The sequence below is a fragment of the Eleutherodactylus coqui genome, chromosome 10 (assembly GCF_035609145.1).
Source record: "Eleutherodactylus coqui strain aEleCoq1 chromosome 10, aEleCoq1.hap1, whole genome shotgun sequence".
Lineage (NCBI taxonomy): Eukaryota > Metazoa > Chordata > Amphibia > Anura > Eleutherodactylidae > Eleutherodactylus > Eleutherodactylus coqui.
The window spans coordinates 120,748,748-120,769,892 of NC_089846.1; the positions used below are offsets into that span (position 1 = coordinate 120,748,748).

At 41.6% G+C, this 21,145-nt stretch overlaps 1 protein-coding gene across 2 annotated transcripts in view; it reads right to left on the reverse strand.

The window, feature by feature from the left end:
• Positions 1-20,687, reverse strand: part of AFF2 (ALF transcription elongation factor 2) — a 520,583-nt gene extending 499,896 nt beyond the window's left edge. For both annotated transcript variants that reach the window (XM_066581793.1, XM_066581792.1), the window contains exon 1: positions 20,512-20,687. In XM_066581793.1, the coding sequence (XP_066437890.1) occupies positions 20,512-20,558 (47 nt within the window). In that variant the 5' untranslated portion in view covers positions 20,559-20,687. The remainder of the gene's footprint in view (positions 1-20,511) is intronic.
• Positions 20,688-21,145: the final 458 nt, after the last annotated feature.

A 21,145-nucleotide genomic window follows, 5' to 3' on the forward strand; every position in this document is an offset into this window, starting at 1 on the left:
GTAGGGGTTGTGTATATCTGTATATTTTCTTATGTGTTCCAAGTTATTGGTGGTTCTATTAGAATGCAGAATGATGTCAAACGGGTTATTTGACAACAAATTACACCTCCAAATAGTTCTGTCCTTGCCACTACTAGTGTAGGGGATTCTAGTACATTATATATCATGCCCTCATCATCTTCCGCCTATGTAACACTCTGGTGCCCCTAAAGTCCACTCTCACCTCTGCCGCCTGTCTAATCCATCTCTCCGCTCATTCCTCTTCTGCTAGTCCTTTACTGGATAACTATTGCACAAAACATTTGGTTCAAAATTACATACAAGGTTTCCCCGTGTCCCTTTCACACATCTGTGATCTAATCCCCTGATAACTTCCTACACAATCTCCAATCCTTACAAGACCTCCTTCTCTGCTCCTTACATAATTTCCTCCAAGATTTCTTTTGTGCATCCCTAATACTATGGAACTCTCTAGCCCAACACATCAGAAAACTGCCCACCTGAGAACTCTTCGAAAGACCATGAAAATCCACCTCCAATCAGCAGCTGCCAAGCAGTCAATATGCCATTATGTAGCTTAGAAAGGCAGAATTTCTGGCAAAAAAATGGGCCTCCATATCCAATGGCTTATGTGGAGGGCAATTTGAGTCAACTAGTATTGTAGGTTAAGGTCCTTTTACAAAGTTCGATTATTGACACATTCAAACACGGCCATAATCAGACAAAAAAACATGGAAAAGCTCAATTATTGGCTGATCATATTGTTGATGTTGCTCATCTGCAGCACATCTTCCCATGTAAAGAGAGGAGATGCAACCGACAAATGTAAGCCATAAGAATGAACAGTTGTATTAACAATGGTTTGCCTCTATCCTAGAGATGATCTGAACCATGGAGTAACCAGCGCTGATTAACATGTTATGTTGTGATCAGTGCTCATAACCGGCAGAAGATCTGTCCATGTTAAACCACCCATAAAGTCCTTTTACATTATTCGATCATCATGCCAAAACATTCCTTAGCTCCGCCCACATCCCACCACTTGTTCACAGGCAGCAATTGGAGGAGGCGGGATGGCGCTTAGCTCTGCCCCCCATCCTGGCCCCTCCCATTGCAGAGAGCCAGCAGGAAGGAGAGGACAGGTGAGCCTGCATGGGGAAAGAAGAGCAGAGGAAGGGAGTTTAGCAGCCACGCTGCTAAACTCCCGCCGGCAACCGCTGCCATGGGCTCCCATAGGAGCCCATGCAGCGGCCGATGTATTCCGGCCCAAAAGATAGTTCCAGGAGTATCTTTTGGGCCCAATGTAAAAACAGCTGGCGCTATATTGGCCTGGCTGGTCGCTTTTATATCTCAGGAATACGGCCATGTGATCTGATGCTTTGGAATCCAATGCATCAGATCACAGCGTATATCAGCCGGCCGTGAAATTGGCGGCCGATATACGCTCATTGAAAGAAGCCTTAGGCTGTGAAAAAGGATAAACAATTAGCCAAGCCGCAAGCTCTCCTTCATTGGCTGATCGTATCATTGAGATATGCATAAAAATGCTCGTTGATTGGCAGCACATCTTCCCCTGTAAACGGGAAGATGTGCAGTCGATCAGTGACAGCTGTTGGGGACCAACGATCATCCTCACAGAGCAATTAATCTGCTTGTGTATACATAGGGCACAATCGCTGACCAAGAGGCTCATTGGTGGTCAGTGATTGTTAGTGGGGCAGATTATCTGTCCATGCAAAAGGCCTCTTTCACACAATCATGTGTTTTTATGCTCAGCGGATAGCGCCGTAAAATAGTGTGAAACAAAAATATCTGCGATCAAGTCCCGATCTTAATTAGCGTTTTTTCGCCTATTCATAGGGATGGCTGCAGCATATTGGCAAAAAAATATGCCGCATTGCAGAAATCGATTGGTCGGCAGAAATTCCTCGGAATGAGTACTGATTAGAGATGAGCGAACGTACTTGTTAAGAGCGATTTCGCAATCGAGCATCGCTATTTTCGAGTACCTGGCTACTCGGGTGAAAAGATTTGGGGGGCGCTGGGGGCGGCGTGGTGGAGCGGGGGGTAGCAGTGGGGAACAGGGCAGAGCTCTCTCTCTCCCCCACACTCCCCTCTGCAACCCCCCGCTCACCCCCGGTGCCCCCCGAATCTTTTCACCCGAGTAGCCAGGTACTCGAAAATAGCGATGCTCGATTGCGAAATCGCCCTTAACGAGTACGTTCGCTCATCTCTAGTACTGATGCATAAATAGAGCCAGCTGTAATCTTTTCCCAGCGTTGGACGCAACTAAACTCCCTTTCCCTCCCTTTTTTTCCCATCTCCCATAGAAGTCTATATTTTCGTGCGTGGGATAAAATCAGTCGCTATTTTCGGTCGCTGATGTCCTATTAATATTTGGTGTGATTTTTTTTAACGCGGCTAAAAATTGCTCATCTGAATGAATCCATTGGAATCCAATGCTACAGATGACCGCCATTTTTGGACGTGCTTAAATTAGCTGTGTATGTACGGTTGTGTGAATAAGGCCTAAGTGTGGAGTTTCTGTTACCAAAGACTAATGATAAGATAGGAGAGTAGCCTCCATTAACCCTTTCCAACCCACTGTCTGACATCTTAAGGCATTATGATTTAAGACTCTACAGCTCTGATGTTGGAAGACGTCCGTCAGGGTTCTCTTACTGTATATTGCCAGCCTCTCTGCTGTTGGAACCTATCCAACGTGTCACCTCATGCAGTACTGGCTTTAGCCAGCAGATAGCGCTGTTGTATAATGGCAGAAAAAGAGTAAGCCCCCTAGGAAAACCAGGATACAAATTGGATTGGAAAGGGTTAAGCATGAACGGGGCTTGCTTGCTGCACTATAAAATGAAGCATGCCAAATCAGAACAAAATGGAAGAATTGAGAGGTCTGGGAGTAGAATAAAGGGAATATAAGTATATCCAAGGTACGACTGAGCTACAACAAAAATTGACATTCTGCCTAAAGCGCCACCAATAAAAGATTATGCATTGCCTCCTAACTTTTGTACTGTTAAAGGACCTTCTAGAAAGATTGACAGATGATCTTTTACAAGGGATAAAGGAATTATGGGAGTAATGCAGGAAATGTGATCGGATGACATATCAGAAGATAACGAAGAGCAGAATTACCCTTTAAATATATGGCAATTGCTTATTTTCAGCAGCTCATGAATTATCCCTACAGATTAAATACGGTACCTCTGCTACCAACAAAATGTGTTCACTTTTAAAGCCCCAACCATCAATATGTCGGCAGGTTTAGTAATGGTCCTCACTGTGACTATTAAAGCCAATCTCAATTTCACACTAATTACAATAATGCAATGACCTATGTCCAGGGTCCGTCTGAGCAGATTACAACCTCGGTGCAAATTGAAATCACAAAACAAGTTGCTGTAGACATGAGGGTTCACTTACAAATAAAAAAAGATCTTAGAAGCTAAATTTAATGGCAATTAATTTTTGAATGCATGTTACATACAGTAAGATAAACTATTTTACATGTCAGGGGCATAGCTAAGGGTTCGTGGGCCCGGGTGCAAGAATTCAGCTTGGGCCCCCTTGGCGCAGCCCCAAGCCATGGCTGGATAATACCCTTATATAATGACCAAATAACTTCACCATACTTGGACTGGATAATACCAGTATACCATTGCTTAATAAAAACAACAGGAATTCTTAAATTATAAAGTGTACTGCTTGGACCACTAATGAATAGCATCTGGCCGATACATAGGGCTCAGTTCCCCCCCCCCCTCCCCCTCAGCTAAGCGCCGATCCGCCCTGCTTCCTCCCATTGATGGCCATGGACAACAGGCGGGACATGGGCAGAGTTAAGCGCCCGCCCTCAATAGGAGGGGGCGGGGTGGACCGGCGCTTAGCTTCGCCCCCTCTCATTGCACAGAACAAGCGGGGAGGAAGAGAGGTGAACCTGCGATAGGGAGGGGAAATGGGCAATGGCCTGGTGAGCTCGGCACATTTGCGCTGGGCTCACCAGGCCATCTGAACGGGTGCACAAATGTTTGATTTGTGCGCCTGTTCACCAGATTTTCTGCTCCCAATGTAGCATATATCGGCCAGCCGTGAAAACGCCGTCCCATATGCGCTCGTAGGAAAGAAGCCTCCGTTTGGGACTTGATCACAGTAGTTCTTCATGCACGCAATTTTACGGTGCATACAGGCAAATGGAAAAGTGCAACGCTCATCTGAAAGAGGTCTTTGGGCTCATTCATATAGGGACCTACGAGCGCAAAGGTCACACACGTAAAACCTCTTGGCTATTAGAACCAATGGTTTCCTATGGCAACGTTCAGATTAAGGACTTTTAAATGCTCAAAAAAACCAACACCTAAAAAGATAGGACATGCATGACTGAAATGCATGCATCTAAAGTTCGTGCTGTGTGAAAACATAGGACCTGACCTCTCTTTGGTGCGTGATGTGCAGGAGTTTCCATAGACTCCTACCGGAGCTGGATAACAAGAGAGGGGGAGGGAGAGTAGCTAAGCATTCCGATAGTTTAGTTTAAATCTCTAAACAATGGGAATGGGAGACGAAGAGAGATAACGCATTCCCAGCAGCAGGAAAAGAAGGAATTCCCTTGCAGGGAAGAATAAGGGAATCTCCATGGTGGGGAGATAGAGGAGGGCAGGGCTAGAAGGCTTCCCAGAGGGATTCCGCGAGAGCGGTGGGGAGAGAGAATGGGGCTAGAGAGAGGCCAGTGCTGGAGTGGTTCGTCCAGGGATTCCCCCAGAGCAAGGAGAGAGAGGGAGAGGCTAGAAGGGCAGGGCTAGAGAGTGGTTCTCTCTCACCCCGGCTCATAGGGAATTCCTTAGGGAAGCCCTGTAGCCTTGCATTCGCTCTCTCTGCTATGGGGATTTCCTCATTCTCCCCTGCAGGGGAATTCCTTCTTTTCCCACTGCTGGGGAATCCCTTATTCTTCCCTGCAGGGGAATGCTGGTATCACGCTAAGATGAAGGGAGTCCTCAGTAATGAACGGGCTCTCTCGGGGACTTCACTCACTCTCTCTCTCTCCTCTACATAGGAATTCCTCCAGCTCAGCTACAGGGAAACCCTCTATCCCCGCTGAGATGAAGGAAGTCCCCAGTGATGAAGGAAAGCCCCATGGGGCTATACATCACTCTCTGTCTTCCCTCTAGGAGCAGTAGTGCTTGTTTTCAGCGACACACAGCTCCCAATTGTGCAAATGGGCAATGTCACCACTAATTAAGCTCAGGACTTGATAGCGGGAAATCACCCATTCACAATATTTTTGCGCAGTTAACCGCATTTTTTTTGCCCTGCTAACTTCTGTGCAATTTTCATGCTCGTGTGAATGAGGCCTTAAATTGTATTTCTCTATAATTGTGACTAGAGATGAGCGAGCGTACTCGGATAAGCACTACTCGCTCGAGTAATTGGCTTTATCCGAGTATCGCTGTGCTCGGGTCTAAAGATTCGGGTGCCGCTGCGGCTGACAGGTGAGTCGCAGCGGGGAGCAGGGGAGAGCGGGCGGGAGAGAAGGAGAGAAAGATCTTACCTCCGTTCCTCCCCACTCTCCCCTGCAGCTCCCCGCTCCGTGCCGGCACCCGAATCTTTAGACCCGAGCACAGCGATACTCGGATAAAGCCAATTACTCGAGCGAGTAGTGCTTATCCGAGTACGCTCGCTCATCTCTAATTGTGACTTATTGTAGATTGCCATCAGTCCACATTTTATTAGTAATCAGTACAGAAATCCAGGTAATTTCAAAGGGTTCACTTATTTTTTCTTGCAACTGCATACTGTCTATCTGTTACTTGGTACAGTACCAGGACTACTAGAACATAAACATGTTCTCTAATATCTATAGCTTTCATATGATCATTTTTATACATTTGCCATCTATATGATCCAACGATAATTGGACTAATGTAATTTATTAGGTGAGAAATGAAGCCAATACTACAGCGGAGGATTTTTGGCCATTTTTTTAACTGCTCAATAGGCTTGGAACCAGTTCACATCACTTTCTGAATGATTGTACTGACTACTGTTGATTATAGGTTAAGTATATGAGAACTGTTGAAATTTAAACTAATTATGAAAAATCAATATTTGGTGGGGATTTTCCTGTTGAATAATGAAGTTTAATCTTTGCCAGCAGATGCCTCATTCAAAAGGCATTAGGTTCCAAATACAAATTCACAGACTTCACATTTCAAGAAGTGTGTTTTCATTAATACAATAATTAAGATACAGCTAATTGTTTTACATGATTTTTCCCATCTTACAATCCAATAGGGGTCCGACCTCTGGGTTCCCTACCAATCCTGAGAATGAAGAAGAAACAGCACATGCATTTGAATGGCGCAACGTTGAACTTCCTTCTGTGCAGAAGGAAAATTGAAAATGGCCCAGCGCAAGACCAGTGCTGCAGCCCCTTCATTCTCAGAATCAGTGGGTATCCCAATGGTTGGACCCCCTATAAAGTGATGGTGTGTGCTAGTGATATGCCATCAAGCTACAAGATGAGAAAACCCTTTTGAGCATTGAAATATATGAAATCAAGCCAAGCTTTCATGTGTTTGTGGGTGGAAGGTTGGGGGGCTTTTTCGAAAGCATTGCCAGTTGCCCTAAAGAGTGTTCTGCAGACAGATACTGTATTAAGGAGGAAAGGCACCCCACTACCATAGTCCGATCATGGCCATAGCCACCAACTAGTGTTTATTTGACACAAGGTCGAAATGCTTGAACATATTACTAGAGATGAGCAAGCACCCAAATGCTTGGGTCCTCGTTATTCGAGTCAAGCTTTTCGTAAAATTCGAGGAGTGGGGAGGGGCCAAAACTAGCACGTCACAGCGGGGAGGGGCAAAAAAACTGGGGCGGGATCGAACACAGCGTGATGCTTGCTTGAGTAGCGAGCACCCTCTAGTATGCTAATACTCGAACGAGCATCAAGCTCATTGTATAGTCTCTTTGGTGTTTACTAAATGGCCATAAATACTTTTTCTTACATTTTAAACTTTTTGCCTTTTTCCGCAGGGCCCTTAATAATGACCGACAAGGCAGAATCTTCACTATCTGTGTTATATCCAAGTTGGATACAAAAACACCTCATTCAAATTGGACAAAATTAATTCTCCTACTAGGACGGATGTACAAACAATATACTAACACAGAGACCATAAAATATTAATAACAAAACCAAAAAGTAGGGGAATGGGAAGTCTGACCCTACCTAAAAGCAGAGCACTACCCTGATAAGGGCGACCCCACGTCAGGAACCTTCGTAAACCGTGACTCTCTCTAGTTGTATTACAGAGATAATGTTTGCTACAATAAATTACAATACACACTCTTTGTAAAGAGCAAAAACAAATAAAAAGCACCTATGTAGAAGGAATTATTGTTTTGCTGCAAAACTTGGCATGCAGTAGTTACATCTGAGGCAGATTTGCCAATAATTAGAGGTGTGCCATGAATACATTAAGGGTCCAAATATCCTTAACACCAACCAAACTCAGCTGACCATGGAAGAGGGCAGGAGCAGAAACACCTTCAGATGAGAAGTATAACTGATGACCTCAATGAGAAGGAGAAATAAATGTGTACAGACAAGCGCTGATTGATCAAATGGGACACGCGTCTCCCAGCCATCCAATCCTTCCACGCACCCAAAACAGGTCGGCGTCCAACACCAAAATGACACCAGGGATGCGCTGACGAAGACCATGACATCACCCTGGTCCCAATCCAACATGGCTGTCAAGCTGTGACAACTTGCTTCTAGTTCACCAGTAACTCATTCATTCACCCTTCTTCTAAATAGGCCAAGTCTCTCAAGTATTTAGATTACTTAGAATTCATCCAACCTTTTGAGAGCCTTCAACCATAAATATTTTTCCATTTCCCATCCTGTTTATTTAGTTGACTCCTCTTTTTGATTTATTTCTATAAACTTTTCTAATTTTCCTCTTAGATTTACTAATGATTTCAAGGGACCTCTGAGAAATTCTAACTACTAACTCTTTAACACTCACCATGATGATTTGATCTCAGGGATCAGTACTGTACTGGGTGGGAAAAAAGTTTGACTGCCGATAAGTCTTTGGCTTTTCCTATGTCACCTACTTATAAACTAATAATACATTTATCACATGGAAGTTTATACATTTTATGTGTCTGACCTAAATTTTATAGTTTTAGCCTGATTATTTAACTTTTTTTTTCACTTCTAAAGTGAATTTGGTCTCCAAACGTCAAGGGAAACTTTCGAAAGGAATCAAAAGGAAACTAGAAATTAGCAGATCAGGTGAGTAGGCCGGGTGTTTCAGAACATGTCTTGAAGAAATAAGACTCCTCTCAAAAGCATTCCTTGACATCTGGAGAACATGTTAACTTCAAATGTACAAAAAAAATAAATATATAAAGGAAACCTGTCATCAGGATTTAACCCCTTCTTTCCCTGCCAAACTGCCACCAACCTGCTATTCATTATGGTGAAAGGTTCATAATGATAATATCATATCTGCTGCCTGATTGGACTCAATGAAGAAGAACTTTATAAGCCAGCAAAGTGTCACAGTTGTGAAATTGCTCTCCCGAATGGTCAACTGGCTGTTTGCCTTCTTGGCTTAATTGCCATGCCACAGGCTGGGTACATCATGACAAACCTCCTCCAGCAGCAGAGTCATTTACACAACTTATCATAATGTTATCGACTGTATGAGTAATAGTACTACAAGTATATTCAGATATATTCAGCTCCAAATATTTAGCACTACTTTTCAGTTTAACTTCTTAAGGAATACATTGCTTGGTCCTGGGCTTCAATCTCACTCCATACTAAATATATAGTGTAAACTTAAAGCTCCTACCCCAGGAATCTAGCAGTAGTAGGTCAGGTGCTCAGCTGTCTTGAGACAGATGGAGAACCCAAGAATACAGAAGCCATTTATAACCACTTCTGATTTCTTTTTTTCAGCCTACATAAAGCTCAATGAGTCCTATGTAGTGAATAGAGGAATCAGCAGTGCCGTTTTCTCTGCTGGACCCAGTGATCACATGATCACTGGTGCCCAATAGCATGGCAGAGCTTCTAGGTCTTAGCAGACCCCAACTCGGGTCAAACAGTGGCTATAGTCACTATAGGGGGATGTTTTTCCCTCTACCTGGGACTCCTATGGATGCTGCTGCTATGGATGCCCCAGTTACAGGGTAAAACTGTAATATATATAAAAAAAGAGTGGGAATGTCTTCCAGAGGTCTTATCTGACATCATGGGGGACATAGACGTAAAAACGAAATAAGTAAAAAAAAAAATTACAGAATACTCTACAAATACAAAAAAACTCACCACCCATGCCAACTAAAACTGTGGCCATAGTTGCCCTGTAATCCAAAAGTATACAAACTATATAGCAAAATGTGCAAAACAAATTGGGGAACCCGTTACTATACTTTGTTTTAGCATTTTTCTACTAATTTTAAAACTAAAGAGCTAAAAACTTTTGAAAAAAATCTTTTTTTTTTTTACATTTTTGCACACTTTGCCTCTACTAAAACGAAAAAAAGCTGAAAACATTTCAGTGAAAAAGGTATTAAAAAGTAGCTTTATAAGTCACAAAAAACACAACAAATATAATTTTGACTGCTAAGGAAAAATATAAGGCCATAAACCCACCCGATGGATAAGTAGTGTCTAATCTGTTAGGACATATTTGTGTGCGCAATATGCAAAGAATGGAATTAGAGATGAGCGAACGTACTTGTTTAGGGTGATTTCGCAATCGAGCACCGTTTTCTTCGACTAACTGACTACTTGGGCCAAAAGATGCGCTGGGGGGCAGCGTGGTGGAGCCGGGGGTAGCAGTGGGGAACGGGGGGAGCTCTCTCTCACTCCCCCCCCCACTCCCCTCTGCAACCCCCTGCTCACCCCCAGCGCCCCCCGAATCTTTTCGCCCGAGTAGTCAGTTACTCGAATGCGAAATCGCCCTAAACGAGTGCGTTCACTCATCTCTAAATGGAATCCATTGATATCAATGAGTTTGTTCTCATGTCCTTCTTTTGCACACGGAAAAAATAGACCATGCTCTATGTTTGTGGGCATTTGTGCACCAAGGGTCCCCATGGGATTCTATGGGGTGCACAAATGTGCAATATGTTGTGCAATTCTGTGGGGGAAAAAAGAACACCTCTGGACCTTGTTAGGCTAAATAGCCTTTAAAATCATGCGGGGTTCGGGATGGGTTCCCGCGCCCCTGTGAAAAAGCACTGCATGCACAAAAAAGTACAGTAAAATGCGCTGATACGCATTCCACAGCGCCTCGTTCATGACGCAAATGTGTTGTGCCAAAGCACATATGTCCATCTGAATAAGTCCTTATGACCAAAACACTCTGGTCTGTAAGAGGTTAATTCACAAAAAAAAAAAAAATAAAAATTGTTCATTATAGCAGATCGCTTGCAAACAGCAATAATAAGAGGTATGAGGCTCGCAGCGCCTCGCGCTTCTCGGAACTGGCAAGGCTCGGCTTTATAAATACAGCCTGACTTGTAAATACTCCATAGTCCAGACTAAATCCATAATATTACTCTCAGTAAAGTCTGATCCGTATTTATACAGAATAACAAATTTTCCTCATTCGGAAGAACAACAGCCCCTCAGTGATAAAAATAATTTCGGTTCCCCAGCCATTCCAGGGATTTGCTTTAGAAAAAAGTGACTGTAAGCCGTTCTATAGAAACACATGGTATGTGGCACTGGCTGCGACTGAAACAGTCCACCTTTGTTTGGCGCGCAGGATCACCCCCTCTAGGCGGAGGAAATATGTTGCTGCTGTGGCATGTACTATGTTTTTCCACACATACAGCAGAGAAGCCTGGCCCGCAGATGGCTTGTTCTGCTCTCTGACAGCCACACTGGGACCTTTGAACTTACTATTTATATAAGGTTTCGAGGGTTGGTGTCTCTTCCTGCATAACTGCCAGTTTGCTAGCTTTGCTGTAATTAGACCACTTGCAAAGCATTATATACAAGTACAGCCGATTGATAAAATCATTCACCTCATTTAACACCCAGCGAGGCAGCCATGACGTCTCATTTTGATCTAATCTGAGAGTCTTCTGCAGAAGTCATAAAAAATGCTTAAGGTTTTATCTTTCAGGTTAAGGTCATATTATTGTGAATGTCCAACATAAAAAGCCTCTGATCATAAAGACAGAAGAAAGTAAGGTACAAGTATTTAAACTCTGCCACTATATACACTGCATGGGCATCACACAGCCTGCCTATTATAACCCATCCCAAAATACTATCTATCTATATCTATCAATCCGTCCCATATCTATCTATATCAATCTATCCGTCCAATTTCTCTCTATCTATCCGTCCCATATCTATCTATCTATCTATCTTTCTATCTATCTATCTATCCATCCCATATCTATCTATTTATCCATCCAATATCTATCTATCTATCGATCCATCCCATATCTATCTATCTATCTATCTATCTATCTATCTATCCGTCCAATATCTATTTATCTATCATTAGGGATGAGCGAGTATACTCGCTAAGGCACTACTCGCTCAAGTAATTCCTTAGCCGAGTATATAATGCCTTAGCCGAGTATCTCCCTGCTCGTCCCTAAAGATTCGGGGGCCGCTGCAGCTGACAGGTGAGTTGCGGCGGGGAGCAGGGGAGAGCGGGCGGGAGAGAGAGATCCCCCCTCCGTTCCTCCCCGCTCTCCCCCGCTGCTCCCCGCCCCACGCTGGCCCCCGAATCTTTAGGGACGAGCCAGGAGATACTCGGCTAAGGCACAATACTCAAGCGAGTAGTGCCTTAGCAAGTATACTCGCTCATCCCTATCTATCATCTATCTATCTATCTATCTATCTATCTATCTATCTCATATCAATCTATCTATCTATCTCATATCTATCTAACTATCTATCTATCTATCTATCTATCTCTTATCTCATATCTATCTATCTATCTATCTATCTCATATCAATCTATCTATCTATCTCATATCTATCTATCTATCTATCTCATATCTATCTATCTATCTATCTATCTCATATCTATCTCTTATCTCATATCTATCTATCTATCTATCTATCTCATATCAATCTATCTATCTATCTCATATCTATCTATCTATCTATCTATCTATCTATCTATCTATCTATCTATCTCATATCTATCTATCTATCTATCTATCTCATATCTATCTATCTCATATCTATCTATCTATCTCATATCTATCTATCTATCTATCTATCTCCTATCTCATATCTATCTATCTATCTATCTCATATCAATCTATCTATCTCATATCTATCTATCTATCTATCTATCTATCTATCTATCTATCTCATATCTATCTATCTATCTCCTATCTCATATCTATCTATCTATCTCATATCTATCTATCTATCCATCTAGGTAGGGGACAGGGGACCCACCACCTTTTCTTGGTCATGCTTTCCTTCATAGTTGCTGAATGACAGTACCCCCAGGCTCCCTTTAACACAGAGCTTGGCGATTTCCATATCTCAGTGCCTCATACATGACATATTAAGAAAAATGTGTCTGACAGAACAGATACACTTTAAGACCTATTCATATGGGGTGCAATCACCAAATTCTCCAAATCACTATAAATACAGAACTGTCTATATGCCTCAGGGTATCATAAGATTATTGTTTCTATTTTACATACACAAGGTCCAGATTAAAATAAATAACACCATTATATTCCATTTTATCCTGATTAGACTCATTTACATTAGGAACTTCAGGGTAATTTGTTTTTGACCAATAATTGCTCTAAGTATATGGTCTTTAAGAAGCCAAATAGTACAATGTTTGTCCATGCAGGGCTTATCCTATGTGGCCTACATGAGCATAAATATAATGTTCTAAAAGGAGCAATATACAAACTAATTCAAACATGACAGATGCAGATAAACAAAAGGTATAAACCTTATTAATATAAATTGGGATAAAACAACATGGCAAACATGGAAATATAAACACAGGAAAACTGGCACTGAGCTTTTAGACAAGGAAAACCCTACCTATAAGTGGATTGATCGCCCTGATAAGGGTGGCCCCATATTAGGAACCTGAGGCGACCCTGACTCTCCCTAGATAGAAGCAGGAAACAGTGACCAAGATGACACACAATATAATACCACAAAGAGCATGATGTTACGACACTCCAGCAAATAAGTAAATTCGACAGACTTATCTTAACAAAGGTGCAGGGCTAATTACGTGCCACCAACGGGACCAGAAACACCTTCAAATAGGAATCAGACAAGACTCAGACAGAAATCAGACAAGACTCAGATAGGAATCAGACAAGACTCAGATAGGAATTAGACAAGACTCTGAGAGGAATGGGGAATTAGACAGAACATCTGACTGGGGAGTCAGACAGCATACATATAGGCGTCAGGCATAAATCAGACGTGATTCAGACATAAGTCAGAAATGAGATGAACAGGATTCAGACAGACAAACATCTGACCAGCGTGAATCCTTAAACCAGAATAGAGAATAACTAGTGCCCTCTGAGAGGAGGGCTGGAATAAATGTGTACAGTCAAACAACGATTGGCAGACAGAGATATTCCACCCCACAGCCAACCGGATCAGCCTAACACCTGTAGAGAAGTTCACCTGTCGGTGCCAAGCACTAGTATGATAGGGAGCGCACAGAGACAAGCCATGCAGTCTAGTATGGAAACACACCATAGGACATTGGCCTCACGACTGACAATATTTAACGTTTTTCAATGTATGCTAGTTCCTTTGCTAATGTCATTATTATATATAACAATCCCTCTGCTATAACTTTAAGATATCAAAGAAATTTTAACTGTCATAGGTAAAGCTAAACAAAGAATACAAGATGTATATATTATGATATCACAAGCACACATCATATACAGAATGTATCATGATAGCAAAGGTACGTGAAGAGTATTAGGTGTGCATTGTGACATCACAGCTACACATATAATATAAAGAATATATTAAGACAAGCAAAGGTAGACACAGAATATACAGAGTGAATATGTACACACGAAGCAGGTCTTATTATGACATCACAAGCGTGTATGATGACATCATAGCTTACCGTACACACATAACTATGAAAAACAAAACTGACACCTATTATGACAAAATAGGTAAACATAAAGACAATATAAAGTCTCTATTATAACATCGTAGGTAAAGATACACATAGAATAAACTGCATATTAGCAATATTTTCCTTCCGGTGATAAATAATCATCAAATTGCTTATCACAGCCATTCTCTTTCTACGTATCCCGGTGATTTTAGCCCAGGGACATTTTATGTGTGAACACATAATTTCGCAAACAACAAGTGACATTTTATCTCCTGTACACGAGCTGATTATCGTAACGACAGCTCGTTATCGTTCACATTACCACAATAATCACTTTGTATAAAAGCTCCTTAATGCAGCATTAAACCTGTAGTACTAAAAGAGCCACTTATCATGTATGTAAATGTTCCTGGAGGTCCCGAGAACCAGAGATATGTGAAATTAAGTGGAAATCGTCAGGACAGGGAATATTTTGTACCTATTCCTAGTACTACCATTGAGTCAATAGATAGAAGTTTGGTACCATGTTAGCCAGTTGTAAAAGGTGTTATTGCACTCAGTAGAAGAAGCAAAATTCAATCCTTGCAGACCCGTTAATGGCTAACAAAAAGAAACAACAGCTAGCTTTCGAGACTACTTAAGTCACTTCGTCAGCCATTGTATCATGCCAGATGAAGAGACCCGCTGTTCCTTTTTTCTGTTGTTATGCTCCGTCCTGGGACGGTAACTGCCAGGTCCAGCACATGCCAAACCTGAATGGCGCCAGAGGGAACCACTGCATACAGTGAAAAACTGATCAACGCTAAATCACTGATCGAATCTTTCAAGCTGACCTAAAAATCATCGTTGTTCTGCCCTCATCTATGAACAACGGCCTGTTTACTGTCAATGGAGGAGGGTGGCCAGAACGACCCCTGTCATGTTCCACTTCTATTCACTCAGCGATGATCCTCCTATGTAAAAGCACAGCAGCGATTATTGCTGGGACGGCTGTTGGGCACCAGAAAAATACCCCAGTGCTCGCTGCTCAGGTATCAGGGCAGTCCCATTAAAAATGAATGGAGAATTAGCGCGCTTGCATGAACAGCACTCCATTTAGTTTCCTCTTCACTGCGAGGACTGCAGTAACCCGCAGTGGGGACGGGGACACGGGGCCTTGATCTTGAGATCTTGGGATATCAGTGGTGAGTCCCCTACCAAACAGCAAGTCATCCTCTATTTTGCAGAGAGGAGATAACTCGTAATCTTGGTACAACTTCTTTAATTTGCAATGTTACACTGCAGTACTGCAATCCTTGCCATACAATGTGTCATGGCCAAAGTTGCTGTGTAGCCCTAGCCAAAATCTACGGTTGAGCTAAATAATTAGTAAGAGAGTAAAGGCTCATGCACAAAGCCATATTATGACATTCATAGGTTCAGGGGTATCACTAGGAGCTACTGGGGAATGAGTTGGGTGCCATGGGGTCCCAGTACGCCACTTTGCCCATGCAAGGGTATTTTAATGCAGGCCTATGGCAGTGAACTGAATTTCTGCCCCAGGAAAGCTTAGCTATGCAGTTCTGCATAAAAGTCTATGGGTCTATACCATACCTCTGTATCCCTATGATTTCATTCTGAGTTTTTCTCTGTCGAATTCTGCATGAATCCGACAGAAACAAATTGTTTCATGCTTCATTGAAGGCTGTATAGGGAAAAAAAATTCTCTGCAATACAGCGCTGCATAGAAGTACCATATGGCAGAACTCGAAAGGACTCCACGTCCCTCTGTAGAGACTCGGAACACACTACTCTTCTGCATGCATGAGGCCTAAAGGTGTACACACATTCGCAACCTGCTCACTATAGGACTACATGTCCTGTATTCCAGGTCTGTATGTGATTGAATTAAACATGGGAAATTCTATCTAAATGTTGTTTGCTACAATGTTACAAACAGATTACTGTAAATATTATTGTTATCACTATTACTGTTGTTATTACTGTTTCTGTAGACCCAAAATAATAAACACCCCTGCTCATGTAATGGATACCACAAGCCCAAATTACAACTGAGCCTGTGTTTAATAAAGACCCCTAACGACTCCACACTCATATTACATCTAAACGTGAGCATTACATAGTGCAAGAAATAAGTTTACGGTTTGTTTTTAGTAAGCAGTTAAAAAGGCCTTAAAACTTTACAGTGCAGTAAGTGAAGGTCACACAAGGGTTCTGAAAACAACACATCTTGTAAAGAAAATCAGCAATAATTCGAGGCACCTTCAACACTGGCAATACGAGATACTGTAAAACCCATGAACGTTCATCCACTAAAGGGTTAAATGGAGCCAAATCGTTCAGCAGAGACAAGCTCCATATCCTCAAAAGTAAACACCACTCATAGGCATTAGACAAGCATTACTGCAATGGAGATACAGTGATTTCTCCAGTCTCAATGGTTATTTGTTATCTTCCCCAGCAGTGATTTCAGTAGCATATTTTCTGCTGCAGTCACTAAGTCAACACAATAAAACAATGACAGTAGACGTGGACCATAAAACATCTAATCCTGCGAGTTAGCAGAAGAATGCATAGTGGTAATGTGCCAGCTATAGAATAATACTAGTATGTAGTAAATGTATAAGGTGTGCCCTTCATAGGTCACATCTTACATTTAAAGGGATTGTCTGGTTTGGAAAATCTCTCTTTGGTGTGAAGGATCTTAAGAGTAAAGCTTATAGATGGGGTCTTCTGGCCCCCAAAAATCAAATGTTATCAATAAGGAACTGCTATATTCAGTATTTGCTCAAATAAAAAGGTTTGCATAGCACCCATTGAAATCAGTAGGTTTTAAGGGTTTATGTACCAAAGAGGCAAACCATGTGGATTTTAAGGGACCCTTGAAAAGAGAGGGTGAAGTCCTGGTTGTTCATTCCTTTTGCTGTTGGGTACCTATACAGAACTCACCATTACACAGGGATTATATGCAAGGGCGTACATTTCATAAAGGCAGACCATACGGCTGCTTTAGGGCCCTTGGAGGAAGAGGGAACAAGCTCTGATTGCACCACCTCTTTTGCTATAGGACATATATAGGACCAGAACCTTCCTCCAAAGAGGAACTGCATTGTTAGCAAGCAAGCAAGTAGGTAGAGGGTTGGACCAATGGTCATTTTAAAGGGCATGGAATGGGAAACAAACACCATCCTTGGGGGCAAAACTAGGTGCCATAATGGAGGGCCCTTATAAGTGTTTGCTATGGGACACCATCTCTTTTATGCCACTGATTGTATTGTTAGCCAATAAGAGGTTGGAAAATTGTTCAAAAGGAGGGAAGTGTAAAACAAACATGAGGCCCTTATGTTCTGGTTAGCAGGGCACCACAATGGGGGACTATTTTAAAATATACTATTGGGCCCCTATCTTCTCTGTATGCCAATCATGGACATCCATTGTTTTCAATGCACACTAAAGCTCTTGTGCATTGCCATGAGTAAACTACTAGTAAAGCCACTTTTACATGGGATGACTGTCGGACAATTCAGCACCCAACAGCCGTCCCAGCAATGATGCTTTGAGACAAGAGGATCATCGCTCAGTGAATGGACGTGGAACAGGCCAGATATCGTTCTGGCCCGTTTGCCTCCATTCACAGTAGACAGGCCATTTAATAGATCAATGACAGGCTGTTTACATGGAAAGATGCAATGGCAGACCAATGATTATTTGAGGTCTATATGAAATATCCACTCAGCGATTTATCGCTGATCGTTCTTTCACTGCATACGTTCACACTGCATAATTATCGTGCAGACTACTCTATATAACAAGCGATTTTCACAATAAGTGTGCCTTGTGAAAGGGGCTTTACAGAGGACAACACTTTCAACTCAAGCAGACACCATACAGTCCCAATTGAGAGCCTCAACCCCATATTCCCATTAGATCAGGATTAGCTAATAGGTGAAAAATAACAAGCTGATGTCTACAACCTCTTTAATGATATAATTTTCAATTGTATTCAATACACTCAACTGAAAATAATCATCACATAATATAATTCATTCCAGCAGAAGACAAAAAAAGCTTTAAATAGCACACAGATAAGGAACATTGTGGAATTGAATTATAAAAGTCCCCAATTATAGAGTGCTGCGTGCAGCCTGGTGCTGTGTGGGCATGGGTAACATATGTAGTGGTGTCAGGATTTGACTACATGCAAAGAATATTTGTCAAATCCTAATGACAGCTTCATTTGAATAAAGCCATAAAAGAACATAAAAATAATATAGATGTAGCAAAGCCGTGTTTATCAGATACAGAAAAACGGAGTTTGTCAGAATAGATGCTGCCATGATGTTTTTAGTTTTACAGGTCAACCTATGTACCATTATCAATGTGCAAACACAAAGAGCTTACAAATACAATTAGCTCTGCCACATGTGTATAAAGACAAAAGTATATTATCATTACAGACTGATTGTGCGATACATTACAAGCCTCATTATAAGCTTCAAATCCATTTATACCCATCCGCTGTACACAGAAGCGCTGCACATTCATCCCACAACTGCCCACTTTTGACATTTGTACTTTCCTAATAAATGATTCTCTCTAATTAAAACCAGAACAAGGCAAAGTGAAATCACAGCTCTGTGTACAGCAATGTAATCCATTTACCTGACAACACACAATGCTGCTGGCATTTCAAACATTTCAACAACCTGTCTGGGAAGTCTTCATAGGGGAAATGTGGAGAGTTCACTAGAACTTTTGTAGCCAAAATTCCCACAGAGCAACATATGAGATACCACGAATGTACCACAATTGTCATAACATCAAATCATAGTTATATATAATAATATATACATCCCAGTATGGACATATACATATACATTTATTTACTCATTCCATTATTGGTACAGCTCCAATATATTCCATAGGACAGCACAATGAAACCACTCAAATTAGTATGTGATTAGCACCTACTTACAGAACAGGAGGCACAAGGGCGTAGCACAGAACTCGCACGTTTTTCTCACCTGTGCAAATATGTTTTTTTGTATATATATATATATATATATATATATATATGTGTGTGTGTATATATATATATATATATATATATATATATATATATATATTTATATATATAAAACCATATTTGCACAGGTGGAAAAAACGTGCGAGTTCTGTGCAATTGTGCGATGCACAGAACTTGCGCGTTGTAATAACCAATTATTTTCAATTGCCGTATTTACATGGGTGATTTTTCTCTTGCAGCGATGCTGTGGGATAGAAAAATTGCAGTATGTCCTAATTTTGGGGGCAATATCACCCATTATTTTCTATGGATGCAAAAAAAAAATTGCATCACACTCACATGCACTTGCAATTTTCATTTGATTACAATACATTTGTTTGTTTTTTTTCCTATTATAATAACATGCGATTTTCACCCACGTAAAAAATGCACTTGAAAATCGCATGTGCAGAAGGGTGATGTGATGCGTTTTTATCACAAAATGCACTACAATTGCATAGAAAATCGCAGGTTTATATGCACAATATCATACTCCCTAAAACAAAGTTATCTATCCATACATTCACATGTATAACTTATGAGACTTCTATGTGATTGATGTGACAGTAACTAAGGGATAGAGTCTATGATGACAAGCTGCATGTCATGTAATAACCACAATCTCTGTGTAATGACATACAAGTGATACATTGTATCCACAACAGTTGTAACAAAGTATCTATTACCCTTCCCAAAATATTATACTATCTTCTGTGCCTACATCTATCTATCTATCTATCTATCTATCTATCTATCTATCTATCTATCTATCTATCTATCTATCTATCTATCTATCTATCTATCTATCTATCTATCTATCTATCATACCCATAATATAACTTATGAGACCTCTGTAAAATTGATGTGACAGTAACTAAGGGCTAGAGTCTATGATGACAAGCCACATGTCATGTAATAACTACAAAGACAATCTGCTACTATGACATACAAGTGATACATTGTATCCACAACAGTTGTAACAAAGTGTCTCCAGCTCCTGTGTGTGGTGCTGATGGCCAGGTTGGCTACATGAAAGCATCTGACGTGGTGGCATCTGGAAACTTAGCCCATCTAGTGTCCATAAAGCTGCAGCTTCTCCAGGCAGAACAGCAGAGAACATGATAAGCAGAAGCCGGAATAAAACCCACAAATCACTGACAGCATCTCAATAATGGAAACTCCGGGAACTCTGGGGCTCATGCACTGGGGATGGCACCCTGGCACCCAGGGGCACACACACACCTTAACAAAGGTAAAAGCACAGCAGAGAAGAATGAGGATAATACCCACCACTGCTGATCCAGCTCCCAGTCGCGGAAAAAGTCGAATAGATCCATAAGAGCTGTGAATGCAGCGCTGTGTCCTGCAGGGGGGAGCGGAGGTGCCAGGGATCAGGGAGAGGGGGCAGTAGGTGCCAGTGTCTACCCCGGTGAGCTCTGCGCTGGGCTCCGGCTGCTTGGCTGTGGCTGGAGGAGGCAGCGGCTCAGCAGCATCACACTGGGAGAGAGACAGAGCAAGTGAGAGACATGGGAGGAGGGGAGCCAGCAAAAGAGAACCATACTGACTACATGTACAGAGGAGCGCCCTCTGCCGGCACACAGAGGAGACACAGCCAGAGTGATGAGAGGTTAGATAAAAGATGGATAGATTTATAGATAGATAGATAGATAGATAGATAGATAGATAGATAGATAGATAGATAGATAGATATGAGATAGATAGATAGATAGATAGATAGATAGATATGAGATAGATAGTAGATAGATAGATATGAGATAGATAGATAGATATGAGATAGATAGATATATATTATGTGGATAGATAGATAGATAGATAGATATGAGATAGATAGATAGATAGATAGATAGATGATAGATAGATAGATAGATAGATAGATAGATAGATAGATAGATAGATAAATTGA